At 46.7% G+C, this 13,937-nt stretch overlaps 1 protein-coding gene across 1 annotated transcript in view; it reads left to right on the forward strand.

The window, feature by feature from the left end:
• CACNA1F (calcium voltage-gated channel subunit alpha1 F) overlaps window positions 1-13,937 on the forward strand; it is a 186,565-nt gene that overhangs the window by 48,359 nt on the left and 124,269 nt on the right. Inside the window, exons 7-13 of the mRNA XM_029608013.1 lie at window positions 1,973-2,125; window positions 2,267-2,463; window positions 2,827-2,930; window positions 3,126-3,292; window positions 6,117-6,201; window positions 9,046-9,072; window positions 9,468-9,628. Of these exons, the coding sequence (XP_029463873.1) occupies window positions 1,973-2,125; window positions 2,267-2,463; window positions 2,827-2,930; window positions 3,126-3,292; window positions 6,117-6,201; window positions 9,046-9,072; window positions 9,468-9,628 (894 nt within the window). The remainder of the gene's footprint in view (window positions 1-1,972; window positions 2,126-2,266; window positions 2,464-2,826; window positions 2,931-3,125; window positions 3,293-6,116; window positions 6,202-9,045; window positions 9,073-9,467; window positions 9,629-13,937) is intronic.

Below are 13,937 nucleotides of genomic sequence, written 5' to 3' on the forward strand. Positions count from 1 at the left end.
TTTCTGGCAGTGTATCTAGAGTATAAATCTGGACTCTTCTGGATCCTCTGGGGGCTGCTCCCTATAGCATGAGAGTTAGATGGTGTTTTCCCTGTCACAGGACAGTAAACACTTTCAGAGACTGCTATGTTGAACAATTTGGGCAATACTTCACTGACCTCCTCCCAGTTCCCAGCCTCTGCCTGTGCATGGCTTCAGGCATTGCTATGGCCTCCTTTTTCTCTCCATGTACACGTTCTATGTGTGCTCTTGACCAGGGCCACTACAAGGGTATTAGGGATCCTAGGCGAAACTTACAGCCTTGATCTCTCACCCACATAGCCTTCTCCACAAACAATTAAAAATTATGTATTTATAACGAATTTTACATGGAAAAAGACATTTAAAGTGCAGTCTTCTGAGATTAAAAAAAAAAAGTACTTAAAATAACATTTATATTTACATGCACTGCTGTGGTGCCAACCAGAAAACCCTACATAAAAGCAAAAAAGGAACCCATAAGGCATTAGCCCTATATGGTAGCGTGTGTTGGATGTGGGCTTAGCCTTCAGAAAACCACGAATAAATTATTTCAATTACAATATAGTAAACCTTCCATACTGTAACAGCACTCAAGCAGTAACAATCCTACCTATGAAAAGGCAACACTGCAAATATTACACCAGGCCCTACTATATTAACAAAACACCAATAAAATACACCAGACCAACAAAAACATCAAATAACAGGCCATAATTAAAACTAATAAGGACAAAAAATCCCCATTCCCCATTCCTGTAAACATTTGATTTCCAGTTACCATGCAATTTCTGTGGTTTAGTAGGGAAGGAGGGGAGGGAAGGTGGAAGGAAAGGGCACACAAACTTTCTTCTGTCAAACACACACACACATACACACTCATGCTCTCACAAACACACATATACAACCACTCACCCTCTTTTACACACATAAACATAAACACACATGCTCTCTCTCTCTCTCACACACACATACACACATGTTCTCCCCCCCACACACACACACACTCACCCTCTCTCACACAGACACACCATGCTCTCCTACACACACACACACACACACACACACCATTGTCTCACACACAGATACACTCATGCTCTTACATCCACCCATCCATGCTCTCACACACATACATATACACACACACAGGCTCTCACACACACCCTCTCTCTTAAACTCACATGCTTTCTCTCACACCCACAAGCTCTCTCTCTCACCCATACACACACACATGCACACAGCCTCTCATTTTTCATACACACACCCATGCTCTTACAAATACACTCCCTCTCTCTTACACACAGACTCTCTTTCCCTCACACACAAACACACAGGCTGTCACTTTCTCACATACACTCACACTCTCAGAGCCTACCCCTCTCTTCAGGCCACAGTGGGTTAAGGTCTGCCGCAATCCCACTGTCCTCTGTGATGGGGTTGCCACAGCCCTGTTATGCCTTTCTTTGGGCTGCAGTAGGATGGGGTCCACTATGGCCCTGCCAGTCCTATCTTCAGGCTGTGGTAGGATGGAGTCCACTGCGGTCTCTTTTTCTTTTCTTTGACTGCCAGTGGGCAGGGGCTCACATTATTTTGCTGCCTCTGTTCCTGGCGGCCAAAAGAGTGAAAAGAGGGGGTCACAGCATAAGAGCATGAGACCCCCTCCTAGTGCATGAGTCTCATGCTTAATGCATGAGACTTGACATATCTGTAACTTAGACCCACCCTGGAATGACCCCAGATCTATAATTTAGCCAAATAAATGGCCCAATATTCAAAAAGTTGCCATTTAGCCAGATAACTTGTGAGTTATCTGGCTAAATGAATATGGACATCATTGTGTTTAATGCCTGTGCCTTCCCCATGTTTACACATTGTGCTGTGATATTAACGTTTCTGCCTCTTTCCCAGATTCATACATTGTGTTGCGAAGTTAACGCTTGTGCCTCTTCCCCAGGTTTACACATTGTGTTAAATTCCATAATGAAAGCCATGGTCCCATTATTGCACATTGCTCTCCTCGTCCTCTTCGTCATCATTATTTATGCTATCATTGGACTGGAGCTTTTCATCGGCCGAATGCATAAAACCTGTTTCTATATTGACTCAGGTGAGAGCCCTGAAGCGGCGCCTGTACTCTCCTGTCCTTGCCGTTTCCCTATGGATATTACTCTCCTCTCTCCCAGGCCCCACTGGGAACATCTCACCTCTGTCAAAACGGTGAGCGATTTGTTGCTCCTCTTTTGATTAGATATTGTGGCAGAAGAAGAGCCGTCCCCCTGCGCCTTCTCTGGCCATGGCCGAGAGTGCCATCTCAACAATACGAAGTGCCGCGGCAAGTGGGAAGGGCCCAACGGTGGCATCACCAACTTTGACAACTTCTTCTTTGCCATGCTGACTGTTTTCCAGTGCATCACCATGGAAGGGTGGACAGATGTGCTGTACTGGGTGAGTCTCCAGAACTTTGGGGAGTGGTGCCATGACAGGGGGGAGGAAGGTTACCATGGGAGGCAAGGGCGGGGTAGGGTTGTAGTCCCTTTCCCTACAGTCTTCCACTGCATGTCCAGGGAGGGCAGGACAAATGTGCTGATTCAAACAAGCCCTGATTAGCACCTAGCGAGGAAGAGTGAGGAGAGGAAGGAAAACTAGAGGAATATGAAAGGACACAAGACAGATGGCTGCAGGATACTGGTTGATTTACTTCCTTTCCTGTGGGTACAGGATGCAATGGAGCCTGATAGTATGAGAGGGGAGGGGTGGGCAGGTGACCTCAGGGCCCTGACACTGTCGATTTGTTTTCTTTTTCTGCAGATGCAAGATGCAATGGGTTATGAGCTTCCCTGGCTGTACTTTGTCAGCCTCATTATCTTTGGCTCTTTCTTTGTCTTGAACTTGGTCTTGGGTGTCCTCAGTGGGTGAGTCTTGGAGGTCACCTGCCCCTCCTGAAGAGGAGAGGTCCTCTGTTAGCGAGTGCTCACGTGTCTATGAGTGTAGTGTGTGTTTATGGACATGAGTGTGGTGTGTATTGGTGTAAGAAGTGGGAGGGGTGCCCCAGAGGGGCGGGGTGACCCATGGCAGGTCTCCCCCTTTTCTCTCATCCCATCCTACAGGGAGTTCTCTAAGGAGCGAGAGAAGGCAAAGGCTCGGGGAGATTTCCAGAAGTTAAGGGAGAAGCAGCAAATGGAGGAGGATCTGAAGGGATACCTGGACTGGATCGCGCAGGCTGAAGACATTGAACCAGAGAACGAGGACAAGGAATATAAAGAGAGGCATAATCGTGAGTTGTTCCCACCGCTGGCGTCCTGGGCCTGATGGTTGGGATAAGGGGTCTGGGGCATAAGTAGGGGCAGGGGGGGCTGAATGATGGGGATGGGGGCTGGGTGTGTGTCTGGCACAGAGTAGATGGCAGGTGGTGTGAATGTAGAATGAGACAGTGGAAGGGGTTCACCTCAGGTTTCTTTTTATAGCTGAATAAGAGTCCAGCCCTCCATTCCTGCTGCACGCATTTTATTTCCCTGACTGCAGGGATGGGATGCGCCTGCCACCAGTGGTGATGGCAGGACCCTGACATGAGGCTCGGCTTCCCTGCAGCCTTGTTCTGTCCTTGCCAGGCCTCCAGGTGCCTTATGCTGGGTCACAGTGCCCTTCCCGGGGAAGAGGTTAGAGTGATTCTCCCCTACTGCCTCCCCACCGCTGGTTGCAAGCCTTCCATATCACTGCTAGCCCCCTTCTCTCTCATAAGAACATAAAAAATTGCCATACTGGGTCAGACCAAGGGTCCATCAAGCCATCCTGTTTCCAACAGAAGCCAATCCAGGTCACGAGTACCTGGCAAGTACCCAAACATTAAATACATCTCAAGCTACTATTGCATATTAATTAATAGCAGTTTATGGATTTTTCCTCTAGGAACTTATCCAAACCTTTTTAAAACCCAGTTACACTAACTGAGTTTAACTATGTGCTGACTGAAAAATAATTGTCTTCGATTTGTTTTAAATGAACCACTTGCTAACTTCATGGAGTGCCCGCAGTTCTTTAATTAGTGTTGACATTTTTGACTGGACGATGCAACATCATTAGTGCCTTTGACACCAGAGTTTCACAGTGACTGCATTCTTTCCAGACATGGTTCATTGTAATTGAGGTTTTCTGCCTTTGGTTAACTTCCATCAAGGATCACACTGTTTTCGGAATGTGACTCACTTGCCCTGTACTTTGGTGTTCTGTGAGATTACATGCGTCTCTGTCTTTTGTCTTCCTTATACCTTCGCCTGGGTCCGGAAACCCCATTGGGGGTCCATCTCTCCATCCACCTCTGTTGCACCTCAGGCCTGACACTGGCTGAGCCGTCAGGCAGGAAGAGAGGCCGGCTGAGGTGGTTCCCACAGCGCAGTCACTCCCTGGACACACAGCGTAATGTGCTGCTGGCAGTGTGCTATCTGTGCCCTTGTTTGCTGTGTGTCCCTGTGATGTAGTAGTTGTGTTGGTGTTACACCTGGGAGGGAATGCCTGGCACATACATGATCCAAACATTCCAGGCCCTCTTTCCTATAGAAAAGTTATTGGTTAGGTGTATCCTGGTCTTTTCCTAGTGGTACAGTAACTGGTGAGAGTATCCTAGATCCTGTTTCCTGTAGGACCACAATTGGTGGAGGTGTCCTAGGCCCTGTTTACTGTGGAATAGTAAGTGGTTAGATGTATTCAGGTCCCCATAAGGAAACATCTCAGCTGGAACTGGAACTAGCAATTCTGGTCTAGAAGCAGCAACTCTACTGATCAATCAAAAGTAGCACTCCTGATGGTTAATCCATTGCAGCAGTTACCTTTTCTCAGACAATGGTGGTTATTATTTCTCGCCATTAGAGGGGGGCTCATCATATATTCCTTCCTCTTTAGCAACTGCTGCACACTGAAGGTTCAGGCACCAGTTGTGAAGGAAGGTTGGGGGTAGTAGAACGGAATTTGCAGAAATCGTTCAAGTGACAACAATTAGAGAAACAGTTCCTTCTTTATTTAGCTTCCTTACTTTAGCAGGTCACTGCAGATTCACACTTCATCACATCCCAGTTACTGAACCGCATACTCTGGATTACATCGAGCAGAAAAATACCAGCAATGGCAACACTTCACCATGCACAGAGAGCTTCCCTGTTGCAGGCTTCATGCAGGCCCAGACCAGCTCTCCTCACAGGCATAGAGGTCAAGGTGCTGAGGGGAGACTTTCTTCAGAGATGAAGTAACCCCAAAAGGCACATTCATGGCGCTGCTATCTGTGGTATAGTAACCAGCAGGGCCATTGCAAGAGTATTTTGTGCCCTGGGCAAAGCTTCGGTCATGCACCCCATCCCCAATTTACCTATTGGTGGCAGCTCCAGCAAGAGGCTTTCCCCCTCTGGGCCTTGTGCTGTTGAGATTTTGGCGCTCTACGGCCCTGCTAGGGAGGAGCCCATACCCTGTTTTCTCCAGAGCACAGTATCTGGCTGGCTAAGGCTCAGGCCTTGCTTCCTTCAGTACAGAAACTCATTGGGTGGAGTTCAATGAAGACGGCTGTGCGTGCAAGGAAGGGAAGGACTGGGGAAGGGACAAGAATCCTTATTTATTTATTTTAAAGTATTTATATCCCGCTGATTCCAATTTCTTGTCCGTGGCGGAGAACAAAAGGCATTCATAAACATTAAAATATATCTTTAAAACCACCATCTCAGTATAACAGCACTATTACAATCCAACACAGCATCCAGGAGCAACTCCTAAAGCAGTGGTTCCCAAACCTGTCCTGGGGTCGGGTTCTCATCCACAGTGAATATACATGAGAGAAAGCTGCATGCTATGGAAGCAATGCATGCAAATCTACCTCATGCATATTCATTGTGGATATCCTGAGAACCTGACATGCTGGGGGTCCTGCAGAGCAGGTTTGGGAACCACTGTCCTAAAGGACGTTCAGATTCAGGGCACAAATCTAAAAGCAAAGAGTCTCACAGAAACTGGACCTGCAGTTGAGATTGGTGACCTGGCATCACGCAGGTGAATCTGACAGCGAGGAATTGTGGAAATGGGGCCAGTAACTTCTCTCTTTTGACTTTTTCTCCTCACAGCCAGTCTCCCTACCAGTGAGACCACATCGGTAAACACAGAAAATGTTGATGAGGAGGACCATGCTAACTGCTGCACCCTCTGTCTGTAAGTATGAAAGCATGCTACATCATTTTCTGAAGTGTTCGCAGGGTGACGGGAATCAGTAGATGCAATGGAGCGGAACCAGACCTGCATCAGCCTCTTGCTGTTGTTTTCTGTAACAGATAAATAAGCACTGACCAGAGCTGGCTTCTGGTTCAGGCTGTGTTGGGGGGGGGGGGGGGGGGAATCAGAGTTTGGGATCCCCCCATTTATCAGGGCTGCTCCTTTCCAGGCAAGCCATAGAGGTGGTGCATTCGGCCCTGGGAGGGAGGGAAGGCAGCTGCTGCTACTGTGATGATCTCTGCTGGCCAACAGGTGGTGCTGTGGGTGCGCCCTGCCGGAGGCTGCCCTCCAGCCCTTAGGCTGGTGCCTCGAGCTGCCTGGATGTGCTGTCTGAGGTGGGGCAGGACTGAAGATAGAAAGCTAAACTGGGGAAAGGCAAAAATAAATTTAAAAAAAAAAAGAGAGACACTAACCAGTGTAATGCAGGCTGGGGAGAGGGGGGTGGGGAAAGCTACAGTATAGTCAGAAACATCCTGCGTGTTAAGAGCTGCAGAATGCGGACGTACAGACTTGGTAACATTACCCCATTTTGGGGAACTCAAGTTTCCCTGGGCTAAGCATCTCAAAGTGAAGAGGCCAGTTATCATGGGGAACCTCGTCTTTCATCCTCCAAAACACTATGACCGTGCTGGGACCCCCCTCTCCCTACCCTTACCCCCCCTCCCCTAAACACTACTGGGCCTTAGTTGTGGTCAGAGTGTTAATGGCCCTATTCTGATTTTGGAACCACTGCCAGCAGGAGGGAAAGTGAAGCCCTCCTGCCTGACGGTTTCCAGGAGTGAGGTGGGACTGGGGTCAAAGAGTGGTTTGAAAAATAAAAAAGATAGAACAAGAGACGAGGCCTAGTGGTTCAAACAGCGGGCTACAAGCCACAGTTCAAATCCCAGTCCCACTTCTTGTGACCCTGGGCGAATCACTTCACCTTTCATTGCCTCCGGAACAAACTTAGGGCCTCATTTTCTAAAGTATCGCAGGCCTGCGATACTTTAGGTAATGAGGGGCGGGGGGGTCGACCTGGGGGGGCGGTCCTGCGCTAACCGGCAGCGATCGCACCGCGACGGTGCGATCGCTGCCGGTTTCGCACCCAATAGCGCCACCATAGAAGGTGTAGCTATTGGGCGCGAACTCGGACGCGAAAAGGCCCTTACCTTTTCGTCGTCCGTGGCGTCTTCGCGGAGTCGGCCCCGGTGACGCCCCGACTCCTCCTCTTTCGGGGCCGACTCCGCCCCCCATCCTGGTATCGCACGCGATAAGGGACTTTTCGCGTGCAAAACGTCCCTTATTGCGTGCGAGCCACTTGGAAAATGACCCCCCTTTAGGGTCTATTTACTTCAGGTTTTCTCCCATTTTGTGTCTATGAGAAAAATGCTTAGCAAATGACCCCCTTAGACTGTGAACCCTCTGGGGATAGGGAAACACCTTCGGTACCTGAAAGTAATCTGCTCTGAAGAGCCGAAAGATGGAATAGACTTAAATAAATAATAAATAATATTTTTTTTGTTTATTTTCTTTTGTTTATTTGTTTTTCTTGTGGGACCCTCCCCCCCCCCCCCCCCCAGCACAACTGGTTTGATATGAGTGGGAAATAAATGTTTTTAAATAAATCATTTTTTAAATATTTCTACATCGTTAAACCAAAAAAATTGTACTAAGAGGTTTTCAATAAAGTATACAGCATCAAATTTGACAGACATAAATAAAAAAGCAGCAAATTTAAAAGAATCAAAACTTAAAAACAAACTCCGTGAATAAATATGAATAGATGGAAATGACAAAAGATCACCATAATAACAGTACACCTGTATTAATGCTAATGACAAGTAATACACCGGCTGCAACTTGATTCTTTCGAGATCACACACGGGCCGATACAGTAAAGTCCGCGGGAGAATGGACGAACGCCCGCTCTCCCGGCGCACGCACCGGCCCTTCGCCAGTGCGCGTGATTCTCTATTTAAATTAGGTGACGCGGTAGATCCGGGTAAAAGGAGGCTCTAGGGACACTAGCGCGTCCCTAGCTCCTCCTTTTTGACAGGAGCGGCGGCTGTCAGCAGGTTTGACAGCCTACGCTCAATTTTGCCGGCGTCGGTTCTCAAGCCTGCTGACAGACACGGGCTCGGAAACCGGACGCCAGCAAAATTGAGCGTCCAGTTTTCGGCCCGACAGCCACGGGCCAAATTCTAACTTTTTTTTTTTTTTTTTTTACTTTTTTTACTTTTCGGGACCTCCGACTTAATATCGCTATGATATTAAGTCGGAGGGTGCACAGAAAAGCAGTTTTTACTGCTTTTCTGTGCATTTTCCCGGCGCCGGAAGAAATTAGCGCCGACCTTTGGGTCGGCGCTAATTTCTGAAAGTAAAATGTGCGGCTTGGCTGCACATTTTACTTTCCGTATCCCGCGCTCATACCTAATAGGGCCATCAACATGCATTTGCATGTTGAGGGCCCTATTAGGTTCGGCGGGTTGGAAGCGCGTTTTCCGCCCCTTACTGAATAAGGGGTAAGGGAAAACGCGCGTCCCAGAGCAGGCTAACAGTGCGCTCCGTCGGAGTGCACTGTACTGTATCGGCTTGACACAGAGGTAGTGACAGAGCTGAGATCAGAACCCAGAAATCCTTGGAAATAGATTTCCTAATTTCTAGCCTACAGATTTTGATCTTGAGGTTGGAGACTGCTTCTCCTCCCACCAGATCTTGGCTCACTCCTTCATGTGAGAGTGCCAGGTAGATCAGGATTTTCCCTTCTAGACGCTGAAATCCATATCTTTTTATTCTCTCTTTCAGAAGCAAGATCTCTAAAACCAAATTCTGGTGAGTAAATCCTCTGCCGTTGCTGCTAATAGCATTCCTTTCTGCACGGGGCCCTGGGAGTTTACAAGGGCATTTTTCAGATATGCCAGACCGAGTTGCATACTGCATTGGTACGTTGAATGTATGTTGCTTGTTTTCCAAGAGAAGCCAGCTGCATTGTGTCTTTTTGGAAGTTAGCACGTGCAAAGAATACTGCATCAAAAGCATCAGTCTGTTTTGATCTGCCATTTATGTAGGCGGCAGGGGATGGTGAAGGAATGCTCTTTCCTGCTCTGGACCACTCATGCACTTCTAGTTGCTTTTCAGGATCCAGTCAGTAGATATTGTCCCTTTTTGCAGAGGGTTTGTTCTGGATGACTTTTACACCTTGCCTGTCCTTCCTCCCATGCTTGTAGCCGGCGGCTGAAGCGCTGGAACCGATCCTTTCGCCGGACGTGCCGTGCGGTGGTGAAGTCTGTCACATTCTATTGGATGGTCTTGATTCTGGTCTTCCTGAACACTCTGACCATAGCATCGGAGCATTACAGACAGCCAGCATGGCTGACCGAGATCCAAAGTAAGGAAAGCGCCCCTACTGAGCCTGTCACATAAACTGCATCCCAAAGTGCTCTATAGTAAAGCTCACACTCACACACACAAACTGCATTATCAAGATGCTTTAAACACACAAGGAAAGGGTTTGCACAGGGCAGCAGCTGAAAGGGGACAACATCACGCAGCTGAGCCGTCCGGTGGAGCCTTAAGCAGTGCAGGACCTGGCTTTATCCTCTCCACTCCCTTCCCCCACCCCCGGCTGTCAGTAGGAGTGGTGTTTAACACAGCGTGAACGTCCTGTGCTGTGAGGGGCCAGTCTCATGGTATGAGGCTCAAGGTCTGTGAGATCCACGTGGCTCATGTTATTTGACAGGACCCACACAGCACGGGAAGTTGAAGCTGTGCTGCTCCTTCTGCTGAGTGGGGAGGATTTGGAGGAAGGCCAGGCTGCCCTGGGCATCACAGGACAGTGAGGATCAGGAAAGAACTGGGGAGGTAATGTCTTATAGCTCTAGGCAGAACTTTGAGGGGAAGGTGGAGAGCCATCTAGGGGTGGAAGCAGAGTCGCAGCGAGGGTCTCTGGCACCTGGGAGCCAATGCATTTGTGTTGTCTCCCCAGCGTACTTTTGTTTGCGCCTGCTGCGCAAACAAAAGTACGCGATCGCGCAGTTTTTAAAAATCTACCCCTGTATATCTGGTAGCAACCTACAAGGGAATGATCAAACTCTTGCTAAAGTATGGGAAATTTCTGAGTTTAAGTTAAAAGGCTGATTTTTTATTTTTATTTTTTAAGTGTGAAAGTGACACCTGCTATAAATTAAAGGATGAGCTAGGGGTGGATGTGAGAGGGGTGGGAGGTTTGGAAAATACAAAATACAAATTTCTGTTTGTTGCCTGCCTTTCTACCTATTTAAAACAAAACACATGAACACACTAAATAATATACCCCAATACTTTACTTCTCCTCAATACTTTTAAGTTTCAAAAATGTCTCCAAGCAGTCCTTACTGATTCTTTCCGACCACCAGCAAGGTGATCCTCTCCTCTCAGTGCTCCCACTGAAAGGAGACCCATTTCAGAGTTTCTGACCTGGACAGGTCTCTCACATAGAGTTTAAATGTTAACAGTTGGATTTTGTTACCCAATGTGATTTTATTTCTTCTGCTCAATTAATTCTCTTGTATGTAAGACATACCCACCAGCCCTGTGGTTTGAAATATTTTGAGCTGACAACATTTAAAGAGTGTGCTTTTAGATTGCTGCAGTTTTTCATAGGGCAGTCCACCAGACAACCATCCCCTACCTCCAAATGAATTGCTTGTTCACTACTGGTATGCAGGGCCGGTGCAAGGGGATTAGTTGTCCTAGGCACCTTCTCCCTTGCACCCGCTCTCCCTGGTCACGCCCCTCACCCCGTCACGCTGCCACCTCGATCTTGACTCCAATCGCGCTGGGCCATGAGCAGCTGAAACTCTACTCCTCCTCCTTGCCACCACTCGCGGCCAGAGGCTCCTCAAGGCTTGCGCCCCCTAATGGTCGGCACCCTAGGCCCAAGCCTAGGTTGTTAGTGGTTCTGCCGGCCCTGCTGGTATGACAGTGGACAAATGTCCCACATTCACCGACCAGAAATCTGGTAACCTTACTCTAATCCCAATGCAACTATAAAACGGTGCTTAGATACTCCCAAAGTTATTGTTGGGGAAAAGGAGAAGCTCATGAAGGGCTCCTTCAGAATCTGTGTGGGGTAGGGGGCAGCATGATATTTATTTGCACAGGGCAGCAAAACAGCTAGCACTGGCCTTGCTTGTATAAAATGTATGCTGATGGTCTTTTACTGTATCGCTCCATCTCTACTAGTAACATAGACTATGAAGACAGATAAAATCAGTAGGGCATATCCAGTCTGCTCCATTTGCATCTTATTGCAGTACCGTAGATCCCCTTTGATTTCTGGACCTCCTTTCCCCTTCTTTGTCATTAAGGATCTTCTGCTCTCACCTTAGTCAGGAAAAGACAACGTGCATTCCCCTCAGAAACAGACTTTTATTTATCAGATTTGGCATGATATAGCATTTAGAAAATAACAACAATTTCTGTCTCTAACATCCGGCTACTAAGCACCAGTTTTCCCTAAAAAAAAAAAGTTCTGTATCATGGGAGGTAACAACATGCCATAAACCTTAGCCTGCTTAATCTATTAATACTTATGGCTAACTTACTTACCCCTGGTACTGCATCAGGCGATATCCCTCTGTTTACCTCTGAAGCAGATGCTGGCTGAAGGTCTGGAGGATGTGTGCCGGGGAAAGAGCTGGTGGCAGTCTGGGAAGGAGACTTGCTTCTGGCTCTGGTACTTGTCAGGCTGTCTAGGGCTGGCTCTCGACCCTCACTGCTTCAGGCTCCATGTCACTCTCCACACCTGAGCAGGGCTCTCCTCTCTCCGGTCTCTTGCCCCATTCTCTTGGCCACACCTAGTCCTCTTCCTCCCCAATAGCAGGGCTGCTGGTCTGCTTCAGGTTCCCCTTTTTCAGGAATGGTCTCTGGATTCGCTTCCCTCAGGGTTTGCTTCCTCAAGGGGTCCTTCGCTTTTAGGGTTTGTGCTCTTTCTCTTTCTTCTTTGCCCCCCTGTGTTATACTTCCCAGATGATGAATATGCATAATCTCAGGTATAAGGCAATAACTTTGACTTTAATTTTTATCAAACAAACTCTCAAGGGATGGTATCAGAAAAAGTGCTCACAGTCTCACAGGCTCTTGCCCTATACAGGGCTACAACCCTTCTCATGTATCGGCACTGCTAAATCGCGTCATCTACCATTTCCCCTGAGAGCGTTCAGTTTTTTTAGTTTTTACTTTTATCCCTTTTTACTTTTCAATTATAGAATATAACACCCAATAAAATTTATTCTTAAAAATAACACCCATCCGTTAAGTGAATTTATGTGATGAAATTACTTATCTCTTTGTTTGTGTTCTCATTATTTGTTATACCAGTATTTATATTGCGCTTGCTGTCAGCTGTCTGCTGTCCTCCCGCTTGCCCGACATTGACAATGTTTCGGCGCAACAAATGCGCCTGCTTCAGGGGCTTACTGCTCAATACCTAAAAAGACAAGTTTATATTTAATATGCTAAAGTTCTTAAATTTATTTCGCTTTTAAATGATAATGCTAACAATGGTACTCACTCTTCAGCTTAGCGCTATCTCACCCGATCCTTCACAGCATTCAAATATGGCGCTTAGACGCTTTCACTATCTCCTTGCCGGAAGTTTATGTTTATATCCTGTTGTTGATTAAAGCACCTATCAAATGGATTTTACAAATATACCGACCAATCTACTTCCTTATTGAGACCGGCTGGCGCTACCGTATTCAACTTAAAAATCCACTTTTGCTCGCGCTGTAGTAAGCGCAGGTTTAAATCCCCTCCTCTTTCATCCGGTTCCATTACCTCCAATACCGTACACTTTAAACTTGAAAAATTATGAGATTGTTCTAAACAGTGTTGTACCAATGGGGCTTCTAATTTATTTCGTTTAAGGGCACTTTTATGTTCTATTAAACGAGTTTTCAACTGTCTAGTTGTTTTGCCTACGTATAATAAACCACAAGGGCACCAGATAGTGTACACCACAAAAATAGAATTACAAGTGGATTTTCTTATTGGTTTAAATCTCTTAAGTTTTTCTAGGGGTATGCTGATGTTTGAATGAGCTAGTGGGCACATCGTACAGGATCCACAAGCGGAATGTCCCTCACGACTTATTTCATTTCTAAAAGAGCTCTTAGAGTGCGATCTAACTACTTGATCCTTTATGTTTGTCCCTCTCTTGAAAGCGACCATAGGTCGCGACTCAAAAACTGAATGTACCTGTAGGACATTCCAGTGGCGTCTGATACTGCGCGCCACCTCATTCACCCCCAGAGAGTATGGTAGTACACAAGTAAGACGTTGTAAATTTCTTTTTTGTTGAGGTTGTAATAAAGTTTCCCTATGGTTCCATCGTGCTCTTTTACAGGCTTGTTTTATAACTTTTAAAGGATAGCCTCGATCTAAAAATTTTTGGCTCATCTCCTTAGCTCTTAATTTGTATTCTCCTGTTGTTGAACAAAGTTTCCTCAGCCTCAAAAATTGGCCAAAAGGAATACTGTTTTTCAATGGTAGTGGATGACAACTCGAATACTCTAGTAATCTGTTACGATCTGTGGGCTTTTGATAGATCGTAAAAAAGAATTTATTTGCCTTTATTGAGATGTTTATATCCAAAAATGAGACTGTGCTTTTGTGAAAAATGTAAGTAAACTGTAATGCCTGTTCACGAGTATTTA

The sequence above is a fragment of the Rhinatrema bivittatum genome, chromosome 1, assembly GCF_901001135.1.
Source record: "Rhinatrema bivittatum chromosome 1, aRhiBiv1.1, whole genome shotgun sequence".
NCBI lineage: Eukaryota > Metazoa > Chordata > Amphibia > Gymnophiona > Rhinatrematidae > Rhinatrema > Rhinatrema bivittatum.